The sequence below is a fragment of the Lissotriton helveticus genome, chromosome 1_1, assembly GCF_964261635.1.
Source record: "Lissotriton helveticus chromosome 1_1, aLisHel1.1, whole genome shotgun sequence".
In the NCBI taxonomy this organism is placed as follows: domain Eukaryota; kingdom Metazoa; phylum Chordata; class Amphibia; order Caudata; family Salamandridae; genus Lissotriton; species Lissotriton helveticus.
In genome coordinates this window covers 1,384,847,996-1,384,875,816 of record NC_136057.1, presented here as the reverse complement: position 1 = coordinate 1,384,875,816, position 27,821 = coordinate 1,384,847,996, and the positions used below count along the sequence as shown (strand labels likewise).

Sequence of the window (27,821 nt, the reverse complement as noted above, 5' to 3'; positions counted from 1 at the left end):
AGACTACACACAAAGTTGAGAACAGCTAAAAATCAATCAATTGATGAAAAGAGAGGAACATAATATTGGGAGATGTGTAGCATGGGTGAGAAAGGGATAAAGGAAGGAGAACCGATGGAAAGGGTCTAAAGGTGAAGACTGGTAAGGGAATAGGCACAGCGAGTAAGAAGTTCTTCAAGTCACATGTAGTCTGGCGTGGCTGAGAGAAGAAAGTGGTCCACTACTTTTAGTCACTCACTTGAATATTTATTGCCACATTTAATACACAGTTTCACTAAAGCACAACACAGGGGTACATAGCTTAGGTCTGAAAAACACCAGACCAGTTATTACACTGACAAGAGAATTTTATGGAATGGCTTGAGAATACAGAATGACATCCTCAACTGGACCAGCAAAATACGGAACTGGTAACAGCAACATACATGTGAATGCAACACAAATAATTTACTGCCTCTGGCACCCACCCACCAAGCAGGCCATATATTTAAAGTCTCAAAGGGAATAGACTTACCAAATTATTCATTTTAAATGTACCTTTCCCACTTAAAAAAACCCAACTTTTTTGTACTTTTTTGTTATTATACAGGTTTGTGAAATACATGGTTTATTTCATATAAATACATTTTCGATTCATCCAGTTACTTGAACAAACAGGCTTTGTTGAGGGGACTGATGCCAGGTTCCAGGACCATTGCCCTCAATTAAAGGCACTCTACCCTGCCTGGCACAGTAGGGGTGGTCCAAACTGGCTTTCTACAAGCTCTCTCGCTCTATCAATCAAGTAATACTGCCATGCCATTGCAGAAAGACATGAACCTAGTGCATACACTTAACTCGCCAGACGTTTACTGAGTCAGATAAGGGGAAAGTCCCTTTAATACTAGTAAGCCTTGGCTACAGACCCTACTGCATGCTTCTTGAATCTTAAAAGTTGCAATGCTCTTGCACTAGAAAGGGGGAAACACGTGTATTTTAGCACTGCATTTTATCGCACAGTGCATAATAACTGCTGTCAGCTTGTACCCTAGACATATGCTAACAAAAATCAGAATGGCCTTTCACCAGGAACAGGCAATCAGCCCAGAGATACAACACCATGTAGCAGCTATGCCTGAAACAGGTTTTTCCTAATATAAAAGAAAACAAAACATACTAAAATGCTTTTAAATAATAAAAAAGATGCTTCCACTAAGTATAAAATAAATTATGTTATTAAAAAAAAATCATAAATAATACTAAAACATGTTTTTCTGAGAAATAAAGACTAAACAATTAAAAATGTTTTAAAGAAAAATGTGTTCGGTATTACAAAGAAAACATTGTTTTACAGACAATACAATTTTTGAACAGGTAAACCAACTATTTTAATAAGTTAAACAAAATAGTGCTTTCCTGAAGGAAAACAGTAAAACAAGTTGAAAAAACAGAATAACTGTTTTCCCATTAAAAACAAAATCAGTGTTTAACAAATAAATAAACCATATAAAAAAACAGGATAAAGAACACAATAGAAGTGTTTTGATATTAGAAAAAAATGCCTTTAAAAATAAACAAAAGGAAGTAAACCAAAAAGGTTTACATTTATTAAAGTAAACAACGTTTTTTACTGTTATTAAAAACAGTTAATCCCTGAATGACAAAAATGGGTAACGGTTTTAAAGGGTTTAACAATTAAAAGCTGCAACATCGAAAATAGAGGGCAAAAGACTAGTCAAACTGAGTAAGAAACTGAATATACAAGATAAAAGGCACGTTTTAAATATCAATTAAGCAAGACTGTGCCTTTGCAGAGGAGATCTTCCAACTCCAAAGATTCGACCTATTTTAACTTTGCCCCCCCAACTCTACTTTTATAGTATTTCAATCTGATGGAGAACCAATGCCAAGTTTTGATTTTTCTAGCCTGATTGCATTTTTTTGCATTTAGTTCTTGATCAACCTTCTCCCATAAGGATTAATGCCATATGGTGTTAACACTGAGTGGATTGTAAAGTACATCATTTTTTTCTCTGGAGCAGGATGGGGTCCTGGCATTAAAATTACATAGAAAAATAAATTTTGAAGAAAAATGTAAAAACGTATACCTTCTTTCTAATGAAAATGTGCAACAATAAGGTAGTTTTCTTAAAATAGAAAGGTCTTTTGTCAAATATGCCAGTGGAAATATTTACTCAAGTAGCAGCAAAACAGGACTGTCACTCCTGTGTCGCAAAGAAAGTAAATGCTTGGTTGCCCCACCCAGACAGGTTATCTTTCATTGTAGTCAGTGGACAGGGAAGGGTTTGTTCAATGGCATCAAATCACGAATGTCACCAACAAAGCTTTACTAATTTTCCTCATATTGCTAGATCCCACCCCTTTGAAAGCCAAGCACCGCCACAAGAAAGTATAAATCCTGCCAAGTAGAATTTTGTTTATTTCCTCTATGTCTGAGGGAGACCACCGCAAACCTGTTCTGGGAGAATGCTAAGACCCTTGAACCGATGCTTATTTCGAGCTCCTCACACTTCTCTCTCAATAAAAACTAAGAAGGGGCCTCTCAATGTCTCTTCATTAGGTTAAATTTATTCATGACAGAACGCTTCAAACTTATCACAAGCACATCCTAGTGCAAACTTCTGCAACAGTTCACAGCATTTTGCTGTGCATCAAGTGCAGTTTCACCTCCACCACAAGCCTTCAAAAACCCAACAGGAATCCACTTTGTTTAGTTGGTTGTAAACTACAAAGGCTGGGTAACAATAGTCCACTCATGCACCTAGAGTGACACCATGCATGAATGGAGCAATCCAGAAAAATGCCCTAGTCTTCACTCACACAAGAGATTTATTCGAGTTCCTTAACCCCAGAACCAAGGTTAAGCAGAAGATATTGGTGTGTAAAATTTCAATTCAGAAATTCCCCCATTTTTGCTTTAACTCAAAGAGACGCTCCAACCAATATCAACCTAAAGCAGTGCTTATTTTAAACCAAGGTCAAGCAGATGTTGGTGGGCATAATGTCAAAGCCAATGTTTGGTTTAATTCAAAGAAGCTCTGACCAATATCAACCTAAAAAACAGTACATCTTAAATATATGGTTTCGAACCAAAGCCAAGCTAGCTAGATTTTTCTCCTCATAAAATTACATGTGTGCAGCACTTCCTCACTCTCAAGTTAAATTTCTATCAGTTTTAAGATCAATTCTAAACAGGATTAAACACATAAGTGACCACTGAATTGCTTTCATCGAGGTCTGACTTCCACTACCAAAGTTATGCTTCAGGGGTAACTGCCTACAGATTGAAATGTTATTGCAGAGTAAGAGAGCCTAATAAATATTATCACACCAAGATCAATGGCTTAACTGAGCGAAGCAATCCGCCACTAAAAAAAACATGATTTAACCTATGCAGGAACTGGTGGCAAAGACTGGAAAGGTGCCCACTAAATGTATGGAGTTCTGAAGAAGACATTTTCAGACAAAATACATTATTATGTCAATTTGCACAGCTCTTTGCTATTTTGTTTAGGAGAGACAAGACACCTAGCTTGGTCAAGGGCTGAGATGATCTGCTAACTGATCTCAATGATGGCTCAAGTGCTTACTCTTAGGGAGAAATTTAAGAAGTTTCTGTGATTTGGCCAAGAATGTTTGACTATCTTTTGTTCCAAAAGGAAAACATGGCATGAGAAAATCAAAATAGTATACTACTTAAAAGGTTGTGCTAATGGTCTACAATAGGCTATATAGATAATGGCAATAATTAGTTAATTGCTCAATACAGGTCACTTTAATAAGGTGTACTGCATTAACACAGTAAATAACTAATATGGTGGAGAAAATATGAGGCAAGGGTAGTTAAACAGGAAAGACCACATTCAATTTAGTTCTACAGCTGCTGGTTGAAGACGAGCTAAGCTGTCAAATGGAGGAACTCAGGATTTCCATGAAGCAATCTGTAGACTCCTAATGACGTCAAATAGTTGCCGTATGATTAGACTTAAGCCAGAGAGCTGTGTATTACAAGTTCGGAATTGGAGCCATAATACTTGCCACAATTCGCCCCCACTTAGGGTATGAAAGAGATGTTGGATCAGGGGGTTGATTGAAAATTCTGCTAAACCCTGGATAACAACTTTGGTGCAGGGGTCAATGGCAGACATATGTTACAATTTCTATGTTGACTATAGGACAACCAAATCAGATGCTCAACCAATGCCTCTTTCAGCCCAGAACAGGAATGGGTACGGTCATTACCCAGGATCATTGGCAAGGTCCCAATGCTCATAACATCCCGACTGAGCGGTCTGCTATCTCTTCTACACACCTTATGAAACATACACCAAAAATCTGCAGGTTAAAATTTGCAATGGGTACATTCCTACAGCCAATAGCTTGGCATTCCTATGTGCTGAAAAATATTACTTTCCATACCAAATACTGGGCGGTGTTCAGCAATAAATGGAACACATACAAAACTGTAGCAGTGTGCAGAAAAAGGGAAGTCTGCCCTAGTAAACTGAAGAATTTCACTTAGCCCATAGAACTGAAGCTTGAACCACATTATGGACCAAGGCCATCTTTGGCAATTGTGTGCCTAAAGTAGGCCCAATTTAGCAACATAGTCCAGTCCAAAGTATCCCAGGCGGCAAGGACATTTGAAAGGATTGTACTGCACTTCACATTTGCGGGATCCTCCTTAGAACAGGTTTAAGAAAAGACAGTCCAACCACTAGTGGAGAAGCCTTAATTACAAGTCAACATAGTACCTCATTCACAAGTCAACATCGTATTATTTTCTATCCCACTAGTTCAATCAGGATGAGCCTACAATCCTTCCTAGCCAAGATTGGGTATTCTTTGGCAGACATAGGAAGCAAGAAAAGCTGCTGAATTAGACATAAAAGTACTTAGCTTTGAAACAGTATGTCATCATGGAGTGGTTGTTGCAAGAAACTCAAACATTCCACAGGCTGTTGCGGTGACTGGAAAGAATGGGCTGAATCAATGGCCAACTTCGGAAATTAATCATCTGGTCATAATTATATATGTGAGTGGCCCAATGACCCGATAGATGCTTGCAAATGCTGATGATTCCTCAAGGTTTCTAGACCCAGATTCTGTTGCTAGTGGCAGAGTGAGATTTATTCTCTGCAATACAGTCATGCCCCCATGTTTATACACAGCATAACCCACCTTGTGGGGACACACTTTCCAACCGGACAACAAAGATAAGGTGTACAAACTACTCTGAAATACAGTTTTGCTTTGTTCGGCTTGCCCTAACTCAGTCATCTGAAAACAGGACAATGAAGAATCCATGGACATTCTGACAAAATTATTCAAGTAACAACCAGACATTATGACTAACATTCTGGCATTACTGTTACTTAACTACACTGTGAGGGCATAGGAGATTGCTGCTAGTTTACTCTTTGGAAAACATATGTGCACAGCTGCATTTCTTGATCTTCAAAAAAAAGTGAAGAAAGTTTTTATAAGTCCGCTAAATTGTTGCTTTTGACAGAAGTAGGACTAGTCAATTCTAGCAAGGTCTTTTCTACTTGAGCCCACTAGATCTTAGCTGCATTATATAAATGGATACATCAAACCTTGATGTGTTTCAATGTCTATGAACCTTCTTAAAAGAAAAGCTGGTGTATGACTTTCACTCGGTTCAATAGAGCCAGAAAACTGAGGTACCATGTAAGGAGAGACATATACCAGTAAATGAATGAGCATACTAGGGAAAATAGGCTGGAACCCACATAGTAAAACCTTTGATACCACTCTTCTCAATAGGTTTCCAATAGAGGCCTACAGTATTGTGTGAGCAAAAGCATGCTTCTTTCAGATACAAGAAACCAGGAAGTGTTTCCAGCCATCTTCCCCAGGATTTTCGCACTCCGGAGGATCCAGATGACTGCAAGTCTTCAGGGAAATAACATTCCTGTTATTCCATACACAGCTGACGGTATGCTAGAACGTTAGTCCAAAAGAGTCAACTTATGTGAACCAGAACTTCTACCTCCAAAACTCACTAATTTGTAAATTTCCAAGTGTGGAACAGTGTGTCACTGGTGAAATGAGTTATCCATCCACCCTCCTTTGCAGGTACATTAACTGACCCAGCGAAGCATGCTCAATTGGATAAAGAGACTCACCCTTGTAGCTGAGGAGCCCATCTCCCACGATTGCCATATCCCATCCAAATACTTGTTAAAAATACTTAAACCAAATCATGGAGAACTGTTTATCAATGAAGAGAAAAACCAGGGACGCGTTTGTGTGCAGAACTTTGCCCTCCCATCCATGCTCTGTATAGGAAGTAACCCAAACTTGTGGCTGCCCAGCTGGTCCCTCAGAGACATAACCCCATACAGTGACCCACCCTAGTATGTGCCCAGCTGGTCCCTCCAAGGCATGCACCATAAAGATACAATGACCCACCCCAGTTACCCCGGCCTACCCTCCTAGGCATGCTTAACATCGACTCAGTGGCCTCCACTCCAATGTGAACACATTCTATACCCACAGGCACGCTCCATACAGTGAAGTATCTATCTCCCAAGCATGCTCCAGACAATTAGAGACCCATCCCATTGTCTTTACCAGGCCACTCCCAGGCATTCTGTCAATAGAAACACTAGAAACCTCCACCCACGCTTATCCTGGTGTGAACAAAGACCGTCCTGCTCAGGCATGCTCCAAAGTGATGCACACTAGCGTGTGCCTCGTTTCTCTTACTGGCAAGACCTATGTCGCTCTTCACCAACCTTAGTGCAAAACAACTGTTTCCCTTCAGCTGCTTGTTCATGTGAGCAAGGATCACAAACCACTAGCTGTAACTCTTGCTCCTTTCAGTCTGTGTACATTGGAATTTCTGCACATTACCTGTACACCCCATTGTGCATTCTTGTACTTACAAATTGAACTTGGTTGCAGTGACCACCCACACCCCCATCCAAGCGTGCCTCCCATAGTTTCAAAGAGTCCACCCCAAGGCCCAGAGGCATCAGCTCAGTCAAGGGAAGGCATCTCTGTCTGTAGGATATAGGGGTCCAACAACATGAAAGGGTAAGCGAGGGAGAACACAGGGGCAGACACCACACCTAGAGGTGTTCAGGACAATCTCCCACACTTCACAGTTCTTCTTCGTATCCCTCCAGCCCAGGTAACAGGTCAGCAATGCTCTCAACGTAGAAGTCGGGTACCAGGCGGCGCTGGGCAGGTAGGTCACTTTCCGCATAGGCCTGAACATCGGTCAGCTGCGAGACGCCTGTTAGGGTTAGGATGCTAGTGAGGCCGCAATTCCTGCCAAACCGGATATCCACCTCAATTCTGTCACCAACCATCAGCGTGCGGGAGGGATCCACATTGTGATGGGCCAGGATGTTTTCAAACATGAAGAGGGATGGCTTGCCCACCACTATTGCCGGACGGCCTGCTGCAGTCTCCACCGCTGCAACGAGGCTGCCTGTGCCTGCAAAAGAAAGAGAGAGGACTTATGGAACATCTTCCAAGCACAGACCAAGCCCTGACCTCACAAGTGGATAGGATGAACAGTCTTGAAGCTGAAAAAGGGACGTCGGATTATGAATACCTGGCCCTAGACCTGGAGGTTAACATGGAAGTTGTGAAACAAAAATACATGGCTTCCAAAACTGGTTGTCACCATGGGAGCAGGGACAGGTTTCAGGGTTCTGGGGTTATATCACAAGGAAATACTTCTTCTAGATTTTGAGGTTTTTAATGGGTGATAGGTGATTGGCTCTGGGAGTAAAAAAGACATACTATTGCCATGTCGAGGCTCACCACAGGTCACCTTCTGAAGGCTTGAGAAGTCCATCAGGACCCCACCTCTGTTTAAGTCTTGAAAAGCTTTCTTCCTGCATTATGGAAGGAGAAGTTCAGACATAAACTTCACCTCTCCAAATCCTTCCTCATGACTGCAGGTTTCAATCTTGGCTCTATAAGAGGTGGAAGAGGGTGATGAAAATGAATTAGGGATCCAGGTTGACTAAACCCGGTTTGACATGCATGGCCAGCGGAAGGCCTTCTGGAGCCTTAGGTGAAGTAACAATTTCCTACCACCTCGGATGACACATTTTCCATATGTAATGCTTCTGTGGACAATTTGACACTACTCCACTGGCAATTTCCTTATATTGACTTAATGTAGAAGCAACCCTTGTTATGTGGCTACATTTCATAATTTAGGTGGGTGGAACCATCTATAGAATGATTAGGCAACCAGCACAACTGTTTGCGAATTCTCTAGAAACACTTGGGGCCCTTGGTAAAAGCCCCACATGATGTGCTTTCACTTTAATGGTGTCCAAGCCCCTTTCTTTAGAGACACGGCTCGCTGTGACCAGAATACGGAAAGCAGCGTCTAAAGAAAGGGGCGCGGCCACTATGAAAGTGCTATTGGCATTAGAAATGACAACACCTTTTATATACGTGTTGGTTTTGAAAACACAAATAAAAGGCATCGACATTTACAATGCCAATAGCTTAAACTCTCGCAAATGCAAGACCTATTGCATTGCAAATGCTTGTCTTATTGAGTCTATAGACCTCTGCTGTTGAATCACATGATTGGTTTTTATGTTCTTATCTTTCAGTACTGCTGTGGATGGAAGGTGGACCAGCCCTGCTAAATAGTAATTCAGAATCCACACTAGCCCCCTCCTTAAGAGCATTCTGCTCTTGGTAGCACACTTTATCCAGGGCCTTGAAGAAATGTGAGCACATCAAACTCATCATGAAGGAACTCAATTGACTCCCTTTGCTGGCCCATACCGTCTTAAAAAACGGCTGCATCATAAACAAAACTATCACCACCTGCACCCCAAACACCTGGTTTGTGAGCTCACCATCTTTTTGTGGCTCTCTCCAAAACCGCAGTCAGGACACCATCAAACTGGTGCCAAAGAAGTGTAAAAAAAAAAAAAAAAAAAAAAAAAAAAAAAAAGGAAAAACAAAGCAACATGACTTTTCCATTTATGCACCCAAAATCTGGAAGAACATCCCCGTGTCCATGAGGACTGTCTTAACCCTGGTCGAAATCAAAACAAGAAATTGAAATGCAATAGGTTTCGCATTCACGCGAGTTTGAGCTATTGCCATTGTAAATGACAATGCCTTTTATTAATGTTTTTGGTTTTAAAACATAAATAAAGGTCATTGTCATTTACAATACTAACAGCTTAAACTCTGGCGAATGCGAGACCTATTGCATTGCAAGGAAGGGCCTCCTCGACCGCTTGTTAGATTGTAAATATCAGAGGAAGAGACCGGCCTGGGAAGTAGAAGCAGAGGTGGCGGTGGCACTGCTGGTGGTAGTGGCGGTACTGGTGGTGATTGTACTGGTGGTGGGGGTACTGGTGGCACTGGTGGTGGTAGTGGTGGAAGTGGTGGTACCGGTGGTGGAAGTGGTGGTACCGGTGGTGGAAGTGGTGGTACCGGTGGTGGAAGTGGTGGTATTGGTGGTGGAAGTGGTGGTATTGGTGGTGGAAGTGGTGGTATTGTTGGTGGTACTGGTAGTATTGGTGGTGGTACTGGTGGTAGTGGTACTGGTGGTAATGGTGGTGTTGGTAATGGTGGTGGTACTGGTTGTGGTGGTGGTACTGGTTGTGGTGGTGGTACTGGTTGTGGTGGTGGTACTGGTCGTGGTGGTATTGTTGGTAGTGGTACTGGTGGTGATGATACTGGTGGTATTGGTGGTGGTACTGGTGGTAGTACTGGTGGTATTGGGACTGGGTGGTAGTGTTACTAGTGGTAGTGGTACTAGTGGTGGTGGCACTGATGGTGGTAGTGGTGGTATTGGTGGTGGTACTGGTGGTGCTATTAGTGGTGGTACTACTGGTACTGGTGGTGGTACTAGTGGTGCTATTGGTGGTGGTGATACTGGTGAAGGTGGTGGTACTGGTGGAGGAGGTGGTGGTGGTGGTGGTACAGGTGATACTGGTGGTGTTGGCGTTACTGGTGGTAGTGGTACTGGTGGTAGTGGTACTGGTACAAGGTGTATTGGTGGTGGTACTGGTGGTGCTATTGGTGGTGATACTGGTGGAGGTGGTGGTAGTGGTAGTGGTACTGTTATTGGTGGTGGCATTGGTGATACTGGTACTGGTGGTGGTGGTGGTGGTGGTTGTGAGAAGTTGCGCATTCACGCGAGTTTGAGCTATTACCATAAAATGCCTTTATTTAATGTTTTTGGTTTTAAAACATAAATAAAGGTCATTGCCATTTACAATACTAACAGCTTAAACTCTCTCAAATGCGAGACCTATTGCATTGCAAGGAAGGGCCTCCTCGACCACTTGTTAGATTGTAAATATCAGAGGAAGAGACCGGCCTGGGAAGTAGAGGTGGCTGTGGTGGTGGTACTGGTGGTATTGGTGGCGGTACAGGTGGTGGTGGTACTGGTGGCAGTAGTACTGGTGGTAGTGGTAGTGGTGGTGGTAGTGTTGGTTCTGGTGGTGGTAGTGGTGGTGGTAGTACTGGTGGTGGTAGTGGTGGTGGTACTGGTGGAAGTTTACGGATACTGGTGGTGGTGATACTGGTGGTGGTGGTGGTATTTGTGGTATTGGCGGTGGTACTGGTAGTATTGGTGGTGATACTGGTGGTAGGGGTACTGGTGGTGGTGGTACTGGTCATGGTGGTGGTACTGGTAATGGTGGTGGTACTGGTAGTGGTGGTGGTAGTGTTACTAGTGGTACTAGTGTTTATTTATTATTTATTTTAGAGTTTTATAGAGCGCGAACTTGACCCGTGATGGTATCAGAGCGCTTTACAGATTCAATAGAGAAATACAAGGTTACGGCAGGACATAAGCAAAAAACAGGAAAAAAAAAAGAAATCAGTACGTCGGAGAGGTTTCAGAACCAGGGGGTCGTAGGTGGGACGGGGTAGCATACAAGTACTGTACATTGAGGAATAAGATAAGCTATAACAGCAGGACAGAAATATTACAATAAACAAAAGAGTAATGTACAAGGACGCAGGACAAGGCAATAGTCTCTCAGGTGGCTGCGGGAACGAGTTTAGCCAAGGAATTTACCCATGAGAAAGACTTTGGCCTCTTTTTTGAAGCGTGCAAAAGAAGTGATTTTTCTGATGTCGGGAGGAAGGGAGTTCCATATTCTTGGTGCAGTCCCGGTGAAAGCTCGATTGTAGGTTTTTATTTTCCTAAAGCGTGCAGGCCGGAGTAGGAAGGTCTTGGTCGATCTTGAGTTTCTGTTTCCTCCGGATAACACAAGCTTCTGTGCAAGATACGCAGGGGAGTTCGAGTAAACGGCTTTGTACGTGATGCATGCCAGCTTGAGGTGAATCCTAGCCTCGAAGGGGAGCCAGTTTAACGCTTTCAAGTGAGGATTGATGTGATCGAATTTTTTTGAGCCTGTAAGTAGTCTGGCGGCTGTGTTGAGGCAGGCTTTCAAGGGTGCCAGCGAGATCTTGGGTAAGCCAGAGAGGGTGGAGCAACCATATTCCAGTCGAGAGATGACTAATGATTGGACTGCGAGTTTTAGGTCCGGGGCGTCTAGAAAGGGTTTCAATTTCCATAGGTAGCTCAGGTGGAATCTGGCCGATTTCGCCATTGTGTTGATGTGGTCATGCATATTTAGGTTATAGTCTAAGGTAATTCCCAGCGATTTGGCTGAATTCACAATGGTCGGGGAGCAGTTCAAGGCTGTGATGGCTTTAATCCAAGTCTGGATATCAGGGTTGTTCTTGGGCGGGGAGATTAGAAGGAACTCAGTTTTCTTAGCATTGAGTTTAAGTTGATTGGAGGAGAGCCATCTGACGGTCAGTTTTAGGGCCTCATTCAGGGTGAGGATCTCTGCAAGAGATGAGATTTTTATGTAGATCTGAGTGTCATCAGCGTACATATGGAAGGAGATATTTGCAGTGCGCAGGACTTCAGCAAGAGGTTCCAGATAGAGATTGAAAAGGGTGGGGGACAATGTTGAACCCTGAGGGACTCCCACTGTAACCACGGAGGGAGCGGACAGTTCGCCATTGACTAGGAATCTCTGGGATCGGTTTTGGAGGTAAGAACTAAACCAGTCGAGGACTGTGCCATCTAAACCCATCCTGTGGTTGAGGCGTTGGAGTAGCATCTCATGGTTGACCGTGTCGAAGGCCGATGATAGATCAAGGAGGATCAGGAGACAGGTTTTGTCTTGGTCAAGGGCTTGAAGAGCGTCATCAACGATGTGAAGCATGGTGGTTTCGGTGCTGTGCCCCGGCCGGAAGCCTGATTGGCAGTCATCGAGTAGATGGAAGTTGTTGATGTGGTGACTTAGCTGTATTTGTACACACTTTTCCAGCACTTTTGCCAGGAGCGGAATGTTGGAAATTGGTCTAAAGTTGTCTGGGGAGGCTGGGTCCAGCGACGGCTTTTTCAGAATGGGTAGGACTTGGCATGTTTTCAGCGAGGTCGGTATTGATCCCTGTCGAAGGGAGGCATTGATGATTGCAGTCCAGCTGGGAATGATGGATTTGGAAACGGTTGAGAGACAGTTTGAAGGGAGCGGGTCATTGAAGTGGTTGTTGGGGTTCAGGGAGGCAAGGATTTTCGCGATAGCGACTTCATCATAAGGTGCAAATTCGGACCAGTGTGCTAAATTCTTCGGTAAGGACCATGGCGGCAGAGAGGGAGGAGGCAGGGGGTCAAAGTTCGGCGGGGGGAAGGAGGCGGCCTTGAGTTCAGTATCTAAGGTTTTGATTTTGTTTGCGAAGAATGAAGAGAAAACCTCGGAGGAGATGAGAGACTTGGGGTTTTCTTTCGCTGTTTTGGACAGTTTGTTCGACTGGAGTTTGATCATCTCAAAGAGTTTGCGAGGTCTGTTCTGGGCATTTCCTAGTTCCGCTCTGAAGAATTCTTTTTTTGATTTGACGATGTTCTTGTTATAGATATTTCTGGCCTGGCGAAGATGTTTTAGGTGATCTGTCGAGGGGTGCTGTCTCCATATTCTTTCATATTGCCGGAGGGATCTTCTCTCATCATTGAGGGAGCCAGTGAACCATGGGTTTCTTTCTCTGACTGGAGTTCTTTTTAGTTTCAGAGGGGCTAGGTCATCCAAGATGTTTGACATTGTAGCAGAGTAGTGATCATTGCGGTCACTGACCGAGGTGATGTGGGGTGGCGGGGGTAGGTCGGTTTTGCAGCGGATCTCAAGTTTGTTGATGTCAAGGTTTTTGGTGTCTCTGACCCAGCGTTTTGGGAGAACCGGTTGTGGTGACCATATCTTTCGTGTGCTAGGTAACAAAAAGGCGATGGCATGGTGGTCGGACCAGTCGCAGGGCTCTATCGAGGTGAGCTTGACGGTGGTTTCCTTGGAGATGATCCAGTCTAGGGTTGCTCCTTTCGAGTGGGTTGGGAGAGGGCAAGCTTGGGTCAGGGCTAGATCGGCCAATAGGTCTTTAATGGCGTTGACATGGGGATCCTTATGGTCATTCCAGTGCAGGTTGAAGTCGCCGAGGAAAATGTCTTTGGTGTTTGGGGAGTTCTTAGCTGTGATAACTTCCATGAGGTAGTCCGTGAAAGGTTCATTTGTGCCTGGGGGATGGTAAAAGATGTGTAGGTTACATAGGTGGATGGTCCTATTATAGACTGAGAGGGCTAGATATTCGCAGGAGTTAGTGGCATCCGTTAACAGCTCAGTAACAAGGAGGTTAGAGCAATGGATGCAGGCAACTCCGCCTCCTTTTTTGTTGTGTGGTCTGTCGAGCCTGACAATGTTGAAGTTGGGGGGGATGAAGATGTCGAGGCATGGGGATGTAGATTCGTTAAGCCATGATTCTGTTAGAATGGCTATGTCGGTGTTGTTGTTCAGTATGAGTGCGGCGACATCGGCCGCATGCTTCACTGCAGAACGGCAGTTGAGTAAGAGACCGGTCATAACGAGGGGAGGGGTGGTGACGGGGGTCGGGACGGACAGGGGCACTGGAGTAAGGTTGCTTCTGAGCATTCTTCTATTACTGGGGGGGGGGGCTGATCTGTGTGGGTCGATAGCTACCGTGCAGATGGGGTGTGCGGCACTCACGTCAGGTAGACAAGGGGAAGTAGGGGGTGTGTTAAGGTCCAGAAGGATGTCCTGGATCTCCTTTTCAGTGAGATCTAGTGGATTAGTTGTGGTGAGGGAGAGGTTGTAGGAGAGGGCAAGGTCAAAGGTTTCCTCCTCAGACAGGCCGCTAGTGTGCTTCTGAAGGCGTAGATGCCTTGAGGAGGTCGGTAATGGGCGTTTGGGGAGCTCTGGGATTAGAAAGGGGGCAGGCTGAGGCTTGAGCTTTGCGAAGGAAGGTTCGGCAAGGTGGAGGAGGTTTGTAAGGTCGAGGATGGAGGAGTGGAGGTTCTGAATTATTTTGGAGGCTCTGGAGTGCAAGGAATGGATGTCTGCGGAGGGGGGTGTTGGAGGGTATGGGTGGACTGAACTGGGAGTCGTGGGAGAGGAGGCTTGCGTGTTAGCAGTCCTGGCATGACCTGCTACAGCAGGAGTCACTGAGGGGGGCGGGGCTAGGTGGCTAGGGTGGATTGTGTATGGGGTCATAGAGGGGGTGGCTTGAGTGCTAGCGGAGCTGGTTTGACCGGTCATAGCCCCGGTCGCTGGGGACTTAGTGGTCCTGGAGATTGCGGAGGGAGCCAGGAGGGAGGGGATCAAAGGTTCAGTGTTCGGTTCGCTCAGGGTAGTTGAAGGCGGTCGGATTGGGTTAAGGTACACTGTGATGGGAGCCGTGGATTCTGAGTGGGAAGCGAGGGGGGGGTGGACTCACGTGGAGGGGGGGCTCAGGTCCATAGCGTTAGGGAAGTATGGAGGCGTAGTGATGGGATTCGGGTGTTCTGTATTGGGCGAGGGAGTAGGTGTACGGTTAGGCCGGGAGTTGGTCGGCGCCATGTGTCGTGCACGTGGTTTCGGGGAGAGTGGTGAAAAACTGAGAATTTGTCAAGGTTTTTGGGTGAGGCTTGGATCAGTACAATGCCACTTTTGTAGAGGGTGATGGTGAGATCAGCTCGAAACGTTGATGAATGCGCTATTGTGAGCTTAGTGCCGTAGGGAATGTTCCTGGATGAGTGAACATTAAGGAATAGTGAGAGGGTGTTACGCCAAGCAGGGATTCTTCTGGAGTAAAAAACCAAGTCATTTGTGACGGTGCCTATGTCCGCACAGAAACGTAGGTCCGCGATCAGTGTCTTGGGATGGTTTTTCAAGGGGAGGTGTTTTAAGGCTTTTGTTGCGGATTTAGGGAGGTTTGGAGGGTAGATCAGTGTGTACGCGTTTGACCCGTAGGCGGTTAAACCAGGGCCAACCATGATGGGTTGGGATGGGAAACGCACGTAGCGAGGTGGATCAGTGAGCATCCAACATTGAGGTCAACATCAAAAAATGTGTTTGAGAAGTTGTCCAACGTTTTTTTTTTTATGAGTGACTAGTCCACTTCCAAGATTGAAGAGAGGTAGGTAGAGTGGTCATTGTCCTGTTACCGAGGAATAGTGAGTAGTGATTATGCCTATCATTAAATTGATTCTGCAGGTTGGGTTAGTACCACTACAAGATGGCCGCCACAAGATAGCAAAGAGAAAGTAGTCCTCTTTCAGTTGCAGTTGGAAGTGATTTGTAGTCCTCTTTCTGCTTAGTAGGATGAGAATCCTATGTATTAGCTTTTGGTTTAGTCAACGTTGAAGGATACAGTGTTCCAAAATATTGTGCACCGAATCTTTGTTTCCTTGAAACTTACTCTGCAAACTTTGTCAGTAAAAATGTCGGAAAGTGACGACGAAAGAGAGAGAGCTAGAATAACAGCTCAACTCTTAGCGGATGACAGTTCTAAAAAATGATGACCCGAATGCTATAATCATCCCGGTCAATATAAGAAAAACTATAACTATGAAACTTCTAAAAAATGGAGTATCATCAAGAGGTGGTACAGTCATATATTTGTGGTAGAGGCCCATGAATATCGGCAGACAGAGGTATTCTATTCCTGGATACATTTTCCGGCAGCAAATGCCGTGACACACGAGTTCCACTACTACAGAATAGAGGAATCTCCAGAGGAATACGCCCCTTTCGAGGACATTGAAATTCCACTAACTTACCAAGAGCACCAGCTCTGGTTTAATGGCGCCCTAAAACATCAAAATCACATCACCAGGCTCGGTCCACTAGGTAGACCAGGAGCCACATGGCCGGTTGTAGCCAGCTACACACCACATCCCGACATTGAAAAAATGTCAGACAGAGAACTTTTAGTTCAGCTAAAACAACTAATTAAAATACATAGACAATTGGTCCAATAGGTCATGCGGACTTCAACAGTCCAACCAGCAATTAGAATTCCACAGCACACCCCTCACCAGGGGAACACAAATAAAATTACACCACAGACTATACAATCAGTCATTGGCAAATTACCCGCAAAACGGGAACAAATTCCATTCTGGTTAGCTCAAAAAAAAATAACTCAAATAGAGGCGGTATTTCCTGATACTACACCCAATGAGAAAACACAGAATCCTGACTATCTGTCTTCCAATGAGGATCCCACCACATGTGGAGGACTGTGACACTTGGGGCACAGTTTTTGCTTCGATATACACAAAAACACATGGTGTTCCGTCTATTTTTTTTTTTTTTTGTGAGACGTTTATTAGTGCTTTAAAGAGCAGTACATATAGCAGAACCTACAACCCATCGGGCCGGCTGCATCAATACGGTGCATCATGAGGGTGAGGGAGCATGGGGATAAGTGCACCGGTCTCACGATTGTGCCCCCAGTGAGTGGGGTTAAAGCACCATTTTCACATCTAACTTGCTCATTAGACAGTTACATCCGTAAGTGACGTCTCATTTTTCCATTTTTTCTTCAACTTTTAGAAATAAACAATGTAACTCTGCAAAACATAACAGTTCAGTTCTCATTGGTGTGTCCCTAACTTCGGCTGCGTTGTCGCGCATCTGACCAGTGTCCACAACACTGAACCCCATAGAGTGAAGCGTCAGGCCTTGGGGGCGCGGCATTGGAATGGGGCTATCAGTGCGTGTGCGCGGCTTATCGTGGTCGTAGCACATAACAGCCATCGAGAGCAGTGAGGCCCCACAGGCTGTCGAAAGAGTGCGTGACGCGCCTGACTAGGAAGTGGTGTAGCCATGTTGTGAGTTCGGGAGATGGCGCCCCAGTCCGGGCCTATGGGCGGTCATGGGGCCTGGCGCATCTTCCAAGTGCGGTTTGTAATGGAGTCATAGCTGCATTCGGGAAACATGAGTCCAAAAACAGTGAACATGGGGATGTACGTGGGGTGGGGGTAGAAAGGGAGAGTGTGCCTGCGGGAGCGATGCCTAGGAGAGGGGCCAGGAGTATGTTCCAGTCCATCACGGATGCGTCCGGGGGGGGTGGGGGGGGCTGCTACTTACGGGCCGTGTGCGCTTAGCCTCCAATGCACTCAGTGGGCGGGGGTCGTGTAAGAGAAGGGGGGGGGGAAGACGTCCTGCGTGTCTCCGCCACTGCTACCCCAGCATCGCTATCTCATTCGTGGCGGCCCCTATGCGAGCCCTCTGGCCGTGCCCTCCCCCTGGAGGGCACATGGTGTTCCGTCTATGGCGGTTATACCAGACGTACTAAGACAGATTCAAAATGAATACGGTCCAGAACCTGCTTTAACTCTAGGTATGCAATTACTGAAAGACTTTAAACAGGTCTCGGCTATATTATTAGCCAACATAAAAGGAGAAGCAGCTTCTGTGACGATCCGCCAAAAATTGAAAGAAACAGATATAGCAGAACAACCTTTTGAACTTGCCAGAATAATTGAAAAATTCTATGAAGAATTAGGTAGAGATAGTTTGGTGGGAAACCACTAAAACCACAACTAACTGAAAATCCTGAGAAAACCTTTATTAAAAATAATCTCAATACTCCAAAAAAGAGGTGGGATGGTAATAAACAAACCACTCCCAGAGAAAAACAGCTTCAGTCCAGAGGAAAGTCTTCTCAACGGAGAGATAGATCTCCAGAACGAGGAGGCAAGTCTCCCCAAAGGGAGCCCTCTGAAAAAAGATACAACCTTAGAAATAGGGACAATTTGAGAAAACCGGACAGATATCAAGATATTGATACACGTCCCTCTCGATCTTTTCAGACTTCCTCACAGAAATTGGAAAGAAGAGGACGGTCAGAACACAAAGAAGAGCACGTCAAGTCCAAAGACAAGGAACCTGCTCATCAAAGTAAAAAATTACTATTTCCAAAAAAGAAGGTAGCTAGTATTAAAATAAAACATGCCGAGGATTCTGAGGACACAACTGAAAAACAGAGAGTGGGCCCAGACAATGCTAGACAGCGCAGCATAAGTGACCATAGCTCGCAAGATCCTGATGAAACTTCTGGAGACAGTGGACACGAATGAATACATTCAAGTGGAAACTGCAGATACCAGAGTTTGCATGCCCCATAAATTATATGAAATAACATTACGTATAGAGGGGGACAAAACTAGGAAAATAAGAGGTCTCTTTTGGGAGAACCTATCGAAAGGCTATGATATCCTTCTAGCAGAGAAAGACCGGCCACCAGAGTTTGTCAGGGAGTGCCCACATGGCGAAGAAATGATTATGCCCGCCTTCTCAAATCACATTCCAATTAAAAAAAATACACACTTGCTAGAAAATGGGCAGTGGCCCAAGCCCCTGCATTATATAAAAATCATGTAGGATGGGATGAGGATTCTCCTCACCACAAAATTCAGTTAAAAAATCAACCTACTGCACAAAGGCAGTATCCTGTTAAGCAAGAAGCTAAAAAGCAAGTCAGGGAGATCTTAGATCAACTTGAATATCAGGGGGTGATTGAAATGTGCACCTCACAAATGAGCAATCCTTTGTTTCCTGTCTTCAAACCAGACAATTCATATTGTCTAGTTTTGGACTACAGACACCTAAACTCTTGTTGCAAAACCTTTGCAGTACAAAACTCACACAGTGCAGCACTAATGAATAACATCATGCGGAAAAAATATAAAACGACATTAGATATTTCAAATGGTTTCTTCGGTCAAAACATAGCACCAGAAAGCAGGCATTTGACTGCTTTCTCCAGTATGGGGGCCTAAAAACAATTTTGTCGTCTCCCACAGGGATTCAAGAATAGCCCAGGATTATTTTTAGCCAGGGTAACAGAGTTACTACAAATGTATGATGATGAGGCATTATCTTATGTTGATGACATCTATGTTATAGACGATCACCTGGAGACACACTTGAAAAGAGTGAACACCGTCATACTTGGGTTTGCATCTGAAGGGTATAAATTCAACTTAAAAAAGTCACGAATTGCCCACCTAACTGTCCTGTTCTTAGGATATGAATTGTCAAGAGAAGGCAAAAGCCTAGCAGACAACTTCTTCGAGAAGTGTGCAGTACTCCAAGCTCCAAAAACGCTGAATTTACAATCAATACTAGGTTTCCTGAATTTCGGAAGAACTTACATTCTAAATTCTGCAGAGAGGGTTAAACCTCTCTACGAATTAATAAAACCTTATTTCAAACCAATTAATTGTACTCAGAAACACACAGAAATTTTAAGATCATTACAAACAGACATGTTAACTAAAACAAAACTGCAAACACGCGAAAACGAACGCAACCTTGTAATCCGAGTCATCCCAGGAAGATGCGAATTCACATACCTGACCTCCGAGGGAGAAACGGTACCAATAGCTTATAAATCACACTTGTACTCACAAGCCAAAATGAAATTCAGTTCCACTGAAAAAATTCTGACTGCGGTTCAAACTGCTGTAGCAAAAGAAAGAGCCCTCGCACAAGGTAAACGAATAATAATCGTTACAACGGTACCTGCCCTAGAAGCAGTAACAAGAGCAAGCATTCCCAATACTAAAGCTTTACATCCAAGATGGATACAATGGGATAATTTTCTTGCTGCATCAGACGTAGTATACGAATTTGATCCTAACTTCAAAACACAAGAATTTCTCCAATACGAATATGAATGTCCTCTTCCGACTGAAATTCTGCCTCTCGAACACTACAGCTGTATAATATATACAGACGTTCAGCACAACCCGCAGTTGGGGGTAAACAAGCATATAGTGCTGGGTGCGAGATTGTTAAAGGTCATTGGCACGAAGGAAAATTCAGACCACTGGTCACTAAAACTCAATCTCTAGGAGATTGTACAGCTCAGCGAGCTGAACTACAGGCTTTTAAGTTGGCGCTTGAAAATACCGATCGCGAATTCCCCACACTAATAGTGTGTGATTCATATTACTGCGTCCAGTCTTACAACGAATACTTGCAGAACTGGGTTCAAAACGGTTTCAAAGATGCAAAAGGTGGCACAATCAAGCATAAAATGCTTTGGGAACAAGTAGTTCTTTTACAGAAAGAACTACAAAAGACTCACGTGATACATACACGCCATCACGTCATTAACGTGATGGCGTTCACGTTGCAGGGAATTCATTGGCTGATGAGGCCGCGAAGGGAGCTGTGCAAACGGCTTCCGTAGCTGCCATTACCCGGTCAAAAACAAAAATAGACAGCGAGATAATGCAAGCTGTCAGTGCTTCAGTAAAAGACAGTGGTAAGACACACCCGAAAGGCTTTCCAGTAAAGTACTCATACAAAACTGATGCGAATAATGTTCCTTTTGCTGAAATCCCTGGAGTGGGGGATAGAGCAATTCCAAACATGGAATACAGGTTGGGACTAATTTTAGCAGCACACGAAGGGCTCGCTTCTGCACATGCTGCATTTCCGCCACAGTATCATTATTAAAACAGAGATATTGGTGGCCACGCATGAGGAAACAGACTAGAAACTATGTTCTAGACTGTGAAATATGCCAAAGAATGAAAGTATCAACAGTGAAACGACCAGCGCAGACGCCCCTTCTAATCTCAGATAAACCATTAGCATGTGTTTACCTGGACCACTGTGGTCCCTTACAAAGGGATGGCAACTATAAATATATCATGGTCTCAGTGGATTCCTGCACGAGATTCATTTGGATGTGGCCCCAGCGCTCGGCTGATGCCAAAACTGTTATAAAAGATTTGCGAGTCTTTATTGGCACATACGCAATTGGCATGCTACATTCTGACCAGGGTCCTGCGTTTAGCTCTCGAGCTTACAAGGAGACCATGGCCAGAATGGGCATTGCATTGCGGTACTCTAGTCCATTCCATCCCGAGGGAAATGCGGTAGTGGAGAGAAAAAAACGTGACATAAAGCAATGTATAACAGCGAGGGTATTAGGTTCGGGTGACGGGTGGGTCAAACATCTAATAAGTGTCAAACGTAGTCTTAATAATCTGCCAAGAAATTCGCTAGGAGGTATCACTCCGTAGGAACTTTTGTTTGGTACTAGAATGATCATTCATGATCTCGATTGTCAGACTTCAGTGGTGAAACAAAAAACCTTTGATATCAAAAATCGTTTGGCTGTTTTACAGGACTTAAATGAAACAAGAAGAAGTCTAAGTAACACAAAGCTAAAGCCAACGGCCACTGAAGAAAAACCACCTGTCCCAGCAAGACCGGTCTGGATTCCAAAGATTGGGGATCTAGTCGGAGAAAAGATTGCGGTGAAGAAGGAATTTGGGCCTTCTTACAGAAAAGCAGTACCTGTCTTAGCTGTCAGCGGAACAAGATCAGTAGTACTACCGCCCCTTGCTGGTAAAAAGGAGAACAGAGTTGTATCAATCGACCTGGTAAAACCACAATCATGTGGCCAATAATAAGTAGTAGGCCCAGTGGACTCCCAAGAAGTAGCAAAAGACCAAACCTTGCTACAATCCAAGAGTTTCAAACTGAAAGACTAATCACTTTTGATAAACCTGCAGTAAATAAAAAAAGAACAATGCAACAAAGCAATGGAACTTGTGCCTCTTGAAATCCAAATTGCAACAGTTCGTCAAGAAACGCCTGTCTACAATGATGTAGCCTCTGAACATAAATATCCAAAGATAAATGAAAATCCGGAAGAGATTCCAACAATTGACAGAACTGCATCTGGCTACTTCATCAATTTCGATGACTTTTCTGATGATCCCAGTGAACACAAAGACAAGCCAGCAACAAAAACTTTCAAAGAAAAAAAATGACTGAACTCTTTTTTCAACTCAAAGAAACATATCCGATTTCACCATGGACTTTATTATGGATTGTGTTAGGTGTACTTTTCCTCCTACTTTGGCTCATCTTGGTTTTAAGTTTGGGTAGATTTATTGATGGAAAATATAGTACAATGGACACAGCAAGTCAGAACATCAACTTGGTCCTAAAGCCACACAGATCTTCTCACATCGAAAAAAAGAGAACTGTCATCAGTGAACATCACAGCCATTCCAATACCTGGTGGTGTAGCATGGGACAAAACGGATTATGAAATCTATGGCCCGTTTGAGCTCTTGAAATATCCACACCAGTTCAAGGTTTCATTAAGTGACTTTGTAACACCAAGTAGTTTCTCTGATGTTTGGGACTTTGAAAATATTAATAATATGATGTCAGATTTAGAAATGTCAGCAAAATTTACAGACCATGATTATTTGCAGGGTTCGTCGAACTATGATGAAATGTATTGCTTTAATCATTATGGGCATCACTATTTGCATAAATCTGCTAATCCTAGAAATGTTTTTACTTATAATCAATGGGAACATTGTCCAACACCGCCAAAAGTCCGTTCGAAAACTTTTATGAGAAATTCCCATACTTCTCAGGGTTTAACAACACTGATCCAGAAACATTTTATTTCAAAATGTTAAATAAGACAGGAATGAAAAACATGTTGACAAATACTAAATTGATTTATTCTGAAAAATGTTATGAAAAAATGTCTACATTTGGTTTTGAATTTTGGAAAAACAATATTGAGACAAAAACCATCTGGGGTACAAAAGACTGGCAGGTACAAGGTCTAGAATCATTATTCAGAGCCTGCATGATCCCAGAACAGATAATATTCCTGAAAGACACCATTCAACAAACAACTTGTCTCGGCCTAGCCAAGATAAAAGACTTAAACAAACCGTCTATTCCAAAGCCCATACCTGATAGTAATTGCACTACAGATGTGGAGATAGACGTATCCCATATTTTACACCAAAACAGAACAAATCCTGATTGGAAAAAATGGTTGATCTGGCCCACAGACACAAATAACTGTCAAGATAGATTCCTGAACAAAACACAGGGGTTCAAACAGAACAGGCCAGACTCAAGATATTCCCAGAGACAACATCCAGGGATAATAACAACATATAGTGTAGGAAAATTATGCCTTGAGTGGCTACAGAAATCCACACTGCCTGAAATTAAGCAACACTTGACTTTACTTAAAGAAGGTGCTGACTTGCGAGATTTCATACTGGGACCTTGCAAACAGCGTCAAAAACGTTTCATATACGCCGGTATATACGCTGCTTACAACGAAGCTTGGAAAGTAATGCAAATTGAAACTGCTGAAAAAAATACGAGAAATTGATCGTATTAATTTGGAAAAATCACTGTCTGTAGTGGACAATGGGTTAACGACTCTGTCCTCCAGAATTTATTCACTGGACAGCATTGTATCATCTGCTATTGATATAATAGAGCAGGACTTGCTAATGTTACAACATTGCCAGTCCAAATTGCGTTCTATTGTACAGTTAGGCTGGACGTTACAAAACCTCCGTTCAGGCTACGTGCCATGGCGTCTAATAAACACAACGTCATTATTTTCTATCTTTAACCTTACAGATAAACAAATCTCTTTGGCACAAAAAGGATCAGACTATACGCTGCTGAACATTGAAAAATTTGAATAATTACCATGAACAATGTCAGAACGACCTGTCATTGAATGGATAATACATGGTACAATTACAATTCCGATAACTTTTCAGTTTCGATATTGCCAAAAGTATATACCAGCAGGTCTGTATGAAAGCTTGGGTAAAGGATACATCAGGTCAACCTGGAATTTACATTATACACATAGATGTTATAGTGAAGGGAAAAAAAGGAGGTATTTCTTAGTGGTAACAACTGTAAAAATTCACTAAGCGGTACACTTCTGTGTCAAGGTATTAACTTGCATGGAGCCTGCGAAGGTTCATCAAATAACCTTTCATGTCACCTGCACGGCACCCCTGCAACACAGATCGAACCTTTTTTCAGACAGCTTTCCAACGGCAGCTATGTTATAATAAGTGACCACAGCTGTTGTGGCATGGTGCCATGAATTGCCTATCTCGTGAGCGTTACTCCCAGGGTCATTTGCAGTATGCAAGTATTGTATCCAAACAGCAAACCAGACAAGGAGGCAGCAATATGGCCTACTCTGAATATCTCTTCTATTCGAATTGATACTTTAAGCAGAATGAAGTCTAATCTTTTACAGACAACTGTGCCTTTAACCTCGTCCAAAGAGACGTATGATCTGCAAGTTGCAAGGACAGCGGCAGAGATACATACACTATTATCAACAAATTGCCCCGTGCATTTCGTAGAAATGTTAGGTCAAATCTTAAACACGTTTGATACCAGTGGCATCGCACATGTATTTAAGACACTTTTTTCGGGACTATTAGCACCCTTTGAAGCAGTCCTGAACATCTTCCCGAATTTCGTGCATTCTGTGTTCGGCGGCCTGCCTCTCCTCTTGGGACTCGTAGCAGGAATTTTATTTTTGTTCCTTCTGCTCCAATATGGCAAGTCAAGTCACAGATAAAACTCAGGCAACAATGGAAGAAACGATCCTAGCGATGAGATACCGAGACAGGATTACTAAGGTCCTCGGCTTGGCTTGTCTAATATCTGAATACTACCTGGTTTCTTTCATTTAGACCAATCTGGCAAGATGACATCTTACCTGTTCTGCGATGCCTGCTATGCGGAGAAGAATGCGTGTTGGACGTCTGTCTTACACTACCATCAGCAGTACCTATGGATATCAATACTTTGTTTGGTTCGGTAACGGATCATGCAACGTGTTGTCCCCAGCGTCTACCTATTCTGATGACGGCATTTGTTGAGACCTCACCATTACGATTAGGTGGCGGTGAGGTACGAGATGAAAGCGGCACACAGGTACAACCTTCTGTGAACATTGCTAATCTAGACACCGATGACGGCAATGAATGTCACATCTGTACGATTTCTACTTTTTCGGACTTGGTCCAACTTTCACCTACTGTTGTAGACAAATTCTTTGCCAGCCTATCTGAACTTATGTTCTCCCCTGACAACGAGAATAACTTTTGAAACAAAACATGAGCACACAGCGTTCCCTGAACTCTGAATTCGGTCTTCAGTTTTTGATAAACAACACTTCTGAAAACAGTAAAACTATTTTTTCTCTCTTCCTCTGAAAGCCAAATTATTTTTCCCGTTCCCAAAATATTTACTTTTTTGGCACATGATACTCTGCTTAAAGTAGAACTATTCTTAGAGAACAGAATTTCTATTCTTAAGAAACGATAGAGACAATATTTTGACCTAGCCTCTAGCACATGTACAGTCTTGTATAAATATGTGATGAAATGGTCTCGACCTTCTCTTCTGTATTAAGAGCCATTTCATAAATGTAATTTTCGCAAAATCATTCAGCCAACGTACCATATATGCATTAACTGAATGTTACCTCTGCTTAAAAAACGTACAGTATAATACTAATTTTTCGTGTATATACCATTTCAAATGCATTTTATGTATTTTGGGGTGGGTTGGAAAACACATGCATCGTTATATGTTTAGTATTTAGTAATGATGGACATTATACGTGGAGTGGGTGTTGTGAACGTATCTAGGACCCTATTTAAATATTCCCGATTCATGCCCTTATGTGGTTATAACAAATCATATCCTTATAAAGGCATAAGAATCATATCCATATTTAGTAATAGCCAATGCAGTCCAAATACGGCAAGGCTACTCCCATAGACTCCTAGAAAGCACAATGCGTTCTTAAACAAACCAAGCCTCCAGCAGCCCGGGAATTCCCCCTGTTTTTGTTTTGATTTGTCCAAGAACTCCTGGAGTCCTAAAAGAACTGCGAGTTCTTAGTGACGTCTTATGTCCAACCTTACGTCAAACTCAGCACCTTCCAGGTATAAATATACCAGCATCTGCTTTAAGCACACACACGGTGGTTTGGAGCAGATCGGCTATCTACTTACCCGAAGCCCAGCTGTAGCGAGTGCCGAAGGAAGCCGACCCTCCCATTGACTCACTGAGAGAGACGCTGTCTTTTCTCCTGCCGAGAAATCCAGCTCCAGTGTTTCCAGTCACCCTTGCGGGTTGCTGGGAGATCGAGTCCTGAGAACGAGATACAAGACCTCCTTCATTCTATAACCAAGGTACGGAGCTGATTAGATCCTTAGAGAATTCTTGATTTAGATTCTTGGCAAAACTATCCTAACTTAAACTGCAGCTCATATACTTCTTCCCACGTACTAGGCTTAGGTTGGTTACACCGGGGTAGGCGTATCATAGAGGCACCAGTTGAGTATGTTTAGTCATGGTTTTATATATGTATATATTTGATCTATTTTAAACACGCTATGGCCCAGAAACCATATCAATGCTTTTACAGTATTATTTCATAATACTCCTTTTACTGTATGCACTTTACTTTATAATAAGTATTGCAATTGTGGCAATTAACTTCTCTTGCACGAGAAAGAAGACTGCTCAATAAATAACCACTTTTATTGAAAACGCCCGTCTCTCTATTTCTCTGCACTCCTGGTGAGACTAAGCATGCACGATTGACTGAGTGAAATAGTTATCTATTGTTTGCGCGGCTCTGGAGATATACTCCTTATTCTGGAGGGAGCAAAGTTGTCATGTTTATGCGGGTGTCAGAAACTAATCCCTTCTTGTCTATTCAGGAAAGTTAACACCTTCCTGTTCACTCGAGAAAGTTTCTAGTGACCTCTGAGCTAGCTGGCATTCATAATTAAGTCTAACATATTCAGTAGAGACCTAGTCGACCTCAGTCCTACGTCTAAACTATCGTTTATGTTATTCCAATGCGCAGAGCCTATTGGGAATATAGGAACTACACTACAGGTTCAAATCTTTTTATTGATATATATCAACATTCAATATGTTCTGCATTTCAAGAGCTGTATCGTAGCTATAGTTACACGTTTGACATACGTCATAGCTAAGAGATCGAAGCATATAGAGAACATATCAAAATAGAATCAAAACATAACATAACTTGAAAAGGAAACCAATTCTAACCCCTCCCTCCACCCCGTCCCTTGTCCACCAACTAGACGACTATAAGCGTTGCCTGAGTCCGGCTATTTGAACATGGGCATTAGGTCCCTGCCAGATCAGAGAGCCGTAGAAGGTGTAAATACCTGGGACAGGTGATTTCCCTGTGTTCGGAGGAAAGAAGGTACAAAAATGGTTGCCAAAGCTCATTGAACATGGATTCCTTCCCCGCTATTGTCAAGATCAACTTCTCCATCCCCAGGACATGCCACAAGCGGAATAGCCAACCTATGAGGGTAGGGATTTGAGAGGTGAAACAGTGTGTTAGTATGTTTTGCACTGCGGAACCCAGCGTATTGCCATCAACCAACCTCACTGGATCTGAGCAGGTAAGTCAAAGGGTTTGGGAGGCCCAGAAGGACATATGCGGGAAATCGCGGTATTTGGGTTTCTAAATGTTTGTCCACTTTATCAAGTACTTGAGTCCAGTATGTCTGGATATGTGTGCATTCCCACACCAGGTGCACTAGGGTGCCCACGCTCCCGCATCCTCGCCAGTAGTTCGCCCCCTGGGTGGGATCTATTGAGTGAAGGCGC

General features: G+C 43.4%; 1 protein-coding gene across 2 annotated transcripts in view; it reads right to left on the bottom strand.

Annotated features, from left to right (window-relative positions):
- The window catches only part of PDXP (pyridoxal phosphatase), a 109,062-nt gene that overhangs the window by 51,360 nt on the left and 29,881 nt on the right, over positions 1-27,821 (bottom strand). The window contains exon 2 of one of the 2 annotated variants that reach the window (XM_078684044.1): positions 225-7,468. The exons of the other annotated variant lie outside the window; for it this stretch is intronic. Within the exon in view, the coding sequence (XP_078540170.1) occupies positions 7,128-7,468 (341 nt within the window). The 3' untranslated portion in view covers positions 225-7,127. Of the gene's footprint in view, positions 1-224; positions 7,469-27,821 lie in introns of those variants that run through there. 2 annotated transcript variants of the gene reach the window in all.